Source organism: Cheilinus undulatus, linkage group 3, assembly GCF_018320785.1.
Source record: "Cheilinus undulatus linkage group 3, ASM1832078v1, whole genome shotgun sequence".
NCBI lineage: Eukaryota > Metazoa > Chordata > Actinopteri > Labriformes > Labridae > Cheilinus > Cheilinus undulatus.
Window position 1 is genome coordinate 56,896,276 of NC_054867.1, and position 6,599 is coordinate 56,902,874.

The following is a 6,599-nucleotide window of genomic DNA, read 5'->3' on the forward strand; positions in this document are numbered from 1 at the left end:
AAATCAGTGTTACTCAACCCTGGACAACCAAAAGGCCTAAGTGTTGAAAAATACCTTCACAAGAGCAGCAATCTAAGAGGTGAAAAGTGGCAAGAAAGGGTTAGAGGGGCGATAAAAATAAGTTAAAGGGGGCAAAAGAGGGTGAAAAAGTAGGAATAAAATGCCAAAAACTGGATGAAAAGTGACAAAAATGGGGAAAAAAGTTGGCAAAAAAAGGGCAGAAGTGGCAAAATTTGGGTGAGAAGTGATTCAAAAAATGGGTTGCAGATGGCAAAAATGTTCAAAAAGTGGCAAAAACTTGACTACGTGACTAAAATGGGCAAAAGGCAACAAAGAGTGGCAAAAATTGGTGGGAAAAATGGCATTTATAATGGCAAAAGGCCGCTAAAATGGGTGAAAAGTGGTTAAAAATTATTGAAAAGCAGAACAAAAGAGTCAAAAACTGGGGAAAATGGGGCCAAAACCTGGATAATAGTGGCAAAATGGGCAAAAAGTGGCAAAAAGAAGTGACAAAGGGAAGCTTAAAGCAGTAAAAGGGGATTAAAAGTGGCAAAGAATTGCAAATAAGGGCAATAGAAATATACAGACTAAAAATAAAGGTTGACAATTAAAGCCAAGTGTTGAAACAAACTGATTAATGTGACGTACACTGGAGTATTTCTGAGGTCAAAGTTCACCTTTATAAGTTTTTCTGGAGGAATAATTTTTCAGATTAAGACATTAAAGAGCCTCATGAGGCTCCAGAGCCACGCACTGAGTATCACTGCTTTAAATCAGTGTAAATAATAAATCAGTTCTGTGTTTATTCTGATGAGATTATTCATCTGATTATTATTCAGGTTCTGGCTACAAAACATGTACAACCTGCTACAGTTTAACTTATTTGTTTATGACCCCCGGTCCTCTGGGGAGGTCAGATAAACGTCTGATTCCTAAATACGGTGATAAAAACAGAACAGGCTGTAGTAGCAGAAAGCAAACCTCTATCAGAGACAAACATGACTCAGTATTTCAACATAAATCAGACAATATTCCTGCTTCAGTTCAGTTTTATAGTGTAGTCCAGAATCGTCAGACAGTCAAATACTTGGATTAAAGGTCCAGGGATTTGGCTCCTGCTGGTCTAAAGTCTGGATCAACCTCTGATGAAGTCCTGCAGTCCTCGCGTCTCTGAGCCTGGACATTGATCGGAGCTGCACAGACGCCACATAAAGACGCCGCGGTCACTAATGACCATCTGATGGCGCCACAGAGAGGCCGAGGTGATGACATCAGGCCGGAGTCAGACAGAAACGCCAGTGTTCATCCCTCACACTGATAACGTCCACAGTGAAGGAACTCCTCTGTGCTCTCTCATTGGCTCTATTTAACCCAGCCAGATCACCATGGTAATGACGTCTAAACTCACCTGGACCAATCAGAAACTTTCCCCTTGTTGAGTTTTTGTTTTTTCTTTAAAAATCTATATGTTTTAAACAAGAAAATACATTATATATTTTAATCATATATTGTTTTTTTTATAATTACATTATATTTTAATTATATATATTTTTTTTTAATTACATTATATATTTTGATTATATATTTTTTTTCTATGAAATGTATACCTTCGAAAATTCTTTCTTTTTTCAAAAATGTAAAATATTTTAAAAACAAAATGAGGAAAATCTGCACAAAAAGGCATGTTTTTTGTTTTTGCATGTTTTATCGTTTTATACTTGAACATTCCTTTTTTGTTCATATTTATAACTTTAAAACATGATTAAGTTTTTATTCTAGTAAATAAATGACTCTCTAAGGTTGATTTTTTTTTTTTTACTTTATTCCTTTTCTTTAAAAATGTGAATTCAGGATCATTTACACTTGAACATTTCTTCTTTGTCCCCTTTTTTCTTTGAAAATTTAAACTTTTTAGACTTAAAATGAAGCTTATGTCTGATAAATGCATGGCTCTTTAAACTTCAACATTTCAGTTGTGTTTTTTTCTGAAAATCTACAACTTTTTAAACTTTTTTCTTGTGCATATTAAACTCTAAAGGTTAAAGTTCTTTATTTATGTCTTCACAGACTCAATGTCTGATTTTTTTCTTAAAAATGTACAACCCTTAAAAACAAAGTTATGTTTTTTCCTCTTGTAAATAAAAAAACTTATTAAACTGGGAAAAATAAAAACCCTCATTTTGAAATTAAAAAAAAAAAAAAATTAACCACACAAATGTTGAGTTTTTTCCAGATTTACTACTTTTTTCTTGTCCATTTGTTCTTATTTACTTGACAATTCAGAGTTTTTAATTTTTCTCAAATTCTATTTAATGTTTTTACTTTTCAGTTTTTCTTATAAATGTATGACTCTTTGTGTCCTTCATTTAATTTTTAATTTAATTAATTTTAATTTAATTAATTTTTTAATTAATTTAATTCTTACATTTGTAAAAAAATAAAATAAATAAATCAATAAATAAAATTTAAAAAAAAAAATGTAATTTTTAACTTGAACTCATGTCTTTTTTTCTGTTTCGCTCTTAAAATTCTTTAGTTGTAAGAGTCAGATGTTTAATTTTGAAACTAGAAAAGTTTGAAGGTTTTTGGTAATTTTCTCTCTCTATATATATTTAGAATGTCTTGAAGTGGCCCCTCTGCTCCTCTCTGACCAGATACAAGAGCTGGCTGTAAAGTCATTCAGGGGTTTAGTTACGTTTAGACAAGCCTCATTTAAAGGGGAAGTCCATTCAAATTCTCTACATACATCACTGCTTTATCACAGCTGCATGTGTTCATTATCCAATCATCACAGCCCTTATTCTCCCCATCCTCATCATCATCATCATCATCCTCATCCTCATCATCCTCATTCTCATCCTCATCATCATAATCCTCATCCTCATCATCATAATCCTCATCCTCATCCTCATCATCGTAATCCTCATCCTCATCCTCATCATCATAATCCTCATCCTCATCATCCTCATCCTCATCATCATAATCCTCATCCTTATCCTCATCCTCATCATCATAATCCTCAACCTTATCCTCATCCTCATCATCATAATCCTCAACCTTATCCTCATCCTCATCATCATAATCCTCAACCTTATCCTCATCCTCATCATCATAATCCTCATCCTCATCCTGCTCATCCTCATCATCCTCATTCTCATCCTCATAATCCTCATCCTCATCATCATCCTCATCCTCATCCTCATCATCATCCTCATTCTCATCCTCATCATCATCCTCATCCTCATCCTCATCATCCTCATCCTTATCATCCTCATCCTCATCATCCTCATCCTCATCATCATCCTCATTCTCATCCTCATCATCATCCTCATCCTCATCATCATAATCCTCATCCTCATCATCATAATCCTCATCCTCATCATCATCCTCATCCTCATCATCATCCTCATTCTCATCCTCATCATCATCCTCATCCTCATCATCCTCATCCTCATCATCCTCATCCTCATCCTCATAATCCTCATCCTCATCATCATAATCCTCATCCTCATCCTCATCCTCATCATCATAATCCTCATCCTCATCATCATCCTCATCCTCATCATCATCCTCATTCTCAACCTCATCATCATCCTCATCCTCATCATCCTCATCCTCATCATCATAATCCTCATCCTTATCATCATCATCATCCTCATCCTCATCCTCATCATCATCCTCATCCTCATAATCCTCATCCTCATCCTCATCATCCTCATCCTCATCATCATAATCCTTATCCTCATCCTCATCATCATCCTCATCCTCATCCTCATCCTCATAATCCTCATCCTCATCATCATCATCCTCATCCTCATCCTGGTCCCAGTCCTCTCATCAGTCGGTATCTCGAGGTAAAATCTCGATGGGTTTCTCGTCTCCATTGCCGATGAATGGAAACAGCTCCTCAGTGAAGGTGTGAGTGAAGGTGTGGATGCAGGTCTTGGTCTTCAGATCAGTGAAGGTCAGTGTTCCTTGGTCACAGTCCAGGTCCACTCTGACCTGCTGAAGCTTCCTCTTCACTGAGAGGACCGTGGCTTTGGCTGACAGAGAGATGGCTTTATATCCTTCATCACTGAACTCCATCCTCCAGAGTCTAGACTTGAGTTCTCTTTTCTTCTGGACAAACTTCGCTGCCACTCCCAGAGACCAGCATCCGCTCTCTCCCACCTCCACGTCCCAGCTGTGACTCCCTGAAGTGAAGCCCTCAGAGCCCAGGACGATGGGGAGGCTGTCCGATATCTCAGGATTTTTGGGACGTTTTCCTTCATCTCTACGTTTGACACCGGTCAGGTTTTCAGACACCAGGAGGTCTGGATCAGCCGAGTTCAGGTCCAGAATCACAGGAGTGTAGGAGATGGTCTCCTTCATCCTGGTCCAGATGTTGAAGCTCAGGTTGCCTAGGTGTTTGGCTTCGTCTATCAGGGCACCTGAGACCAGCTCTGGGTCATCCAGCAGGGGGCGCTGCTGGACTCTCTTCACCTCTGTCTTGTAGTTCTTCAGGATGGAGACGTCTTCAGCTCTCAGCTCCTTCTCCATGGTTCTGATCGAGTCTGACAGAGCTGCTATCTCTATGTTCAGAGTCTGGATCTTCTCCTTCATGCTCTCTCTCTTCTGCTCCTCTTCCTTCCTCAGAGCAGAGATCCTGGCCTCCTCTTCCTCTTCTAGAAACTGATGAAGCTTCTTGAACTGCTTTCTAATCTGCCTCTGTATGCGCTGGGCCTGTGCTTCGATGTATTCGGCCGTCTGATCACATTTTTCTTTGACTTCATGGAAGATCTTCATCCTGGCCTGTAAAGACTTCAGAAGAGTCTGGATCTTTTCTTTGTGGTCCTGTGCAGCCTCACCGATGGGTTTGAAGCTGTGTCCGTGGTGTGATTCTGAATGAAGACAGACCACACAGATGGGCTGCTGATGGTCCACACAGAAGAGTTTGAGTTTCTCAGTGTGCAGACTGCAGAGATCCTCAGAGTCCGCTGCAGATCTCTGGTTTCTCTTTGACCCAAAAGACTCACAGAGGTTTTTCAGAGCCAGGTTACGAGGTGGATCACTTCTTGATGATCTTCTCATACAGACCGGACACAGGTGCTGGTGGTTTTCTGACCACCAGTCCTGCAGACAGACTTTACAGAAGCTGTGGCTGCATGTGAGAACAACAGGATCTTTGAAGATGTCCCGGCAGACCGGACAGGTCAGATCCTCGTCTGATAGAGAAGCCATGTTGTTTTCAGATCCAGACAGCACAGCCCAGAAGTAAAGTCTGTGGTTCCTCTGTAATCTGGAAAGGTCTCTGAAGCTGTTCCTGATGCTCAGATTGATGCTGAAGATGTTTGTATGCCTGCTCTCCTGCAGCCGTTCCTTTAAAGGTTTGGGTGTTCAGTCCAAAGGTGGATCATAAAGCCCTTCTCCTGACTGTGAGTCACAGTAGTGTCTGACTTTAGTCACACTGTAGCTGTAAATGAGCTGATGATTTACTGAAATAACCCAGAGGCACGTTTTATTCTAACCACAGACTGTTTTAGAGTTTTAGTGCTCTCTGGTCTCTCTTCTCTCCCTCTAATCTGACCAGGTCTACAGGTCCTCTGGGGCCAGAACAAAGATCCAGGTTTGTAGGGACGCCTTTGATGCTGTTATTGAATCTGTGTCTGTGGATGGTGAGAGCGAGGCCGTAGACCAGTTCATCTACCATGGCAGGGTGATCCATCAGTCCACTGACTGTGAGGCTGAGATCAACCGCAGACTTGGACGTCCTGGTCTTAGCGAGGCCGTGCATGTGTTCACAGCAGACATGAGCAATCACATATGTGAACCAGCAAACATGGGGAATTTACACCTGACACACCAGATGAATTTGTTTCAAACATCCCTCTGGAAAACCTCTCAGAGACAGCGTTTAGGAAAAGGCAGAGGCTTTGAAAAAACTTGGAGTGTGATTGGATGAACGTTCTCTCTGTCACATCTTTACGGGCCAATCGGAGCAACAAAACATGTGATGTAGCCGTGACCGAGGTGCGTGTGCACAGCTACCAAGGAATAACGGTAACCATGGCGACTACAGACATGTCAGTACATGATTGTGGTTTTTGAAAAGAAAACAGCTCACTGCTGTTTTTTGTTCTTCTTTTAACGAAGAAATGTGGTCAACTTCTGATAAACTGGCGCTTTAGCAGCATCCATGCTGATCTCCTCCTCCATAACTGCACCAGCTCTTGTTGCTGCTTGCTTACATTGCGACTGCCGCGAGTGAAAAGTACTGCCCCTCGTCGCTGATTGGTCCTGTCACTTTCTAACTGAGCCCAAACGGTTCAGACGGGAGCTTCGAAGATGGATTCACCAGTGAGAAACAAGGAAACGGGCAAATCCATCTGCTTTGGGGGGGTTAGGGAATTTACTCAGTATTATTTTAAATTCCATGAATAACTCGCTCCACTCACCTGTTAAAATGCGTGTACACGAGTGCCCAAAAGGCATGAGAGGGGAGGGGCTTCCTTCTCCAACATCATTTCGGTCAGCAAACACGGCTGAACCTGACCCCGCTGAGAGGACTGAAGAGATGCAGCATCAGAACCAGAGAGTGACATGTTTCACATCTTAGCTGA

At 40.9% G+C, this 6,599-nt stretch overlaps 1 protein-coding gene across 1 annotated transcript in view; it reads right to left on the bottom strand.

Annotated features, from left to right (window-relative positions):
• LOC121507355 (E3 ubiquitin-protein ligase TRIM35-like) overlaps window positions 1-5,220 on the bottom strand; it is an 82,109-nt gene extending 76,889 nt beyond the window's left edge. Inside the window, 1 exon segment of the mRNA XM_041783638.1 lies at window positions 3,664-5,220. Coding sequence (XP_041639572.1) covers window positions 3,664-5,220 — 1,557 coding nt within the window.
• Window positions 5,221-6,599: the final 1,379 nt, after the last annotated feature.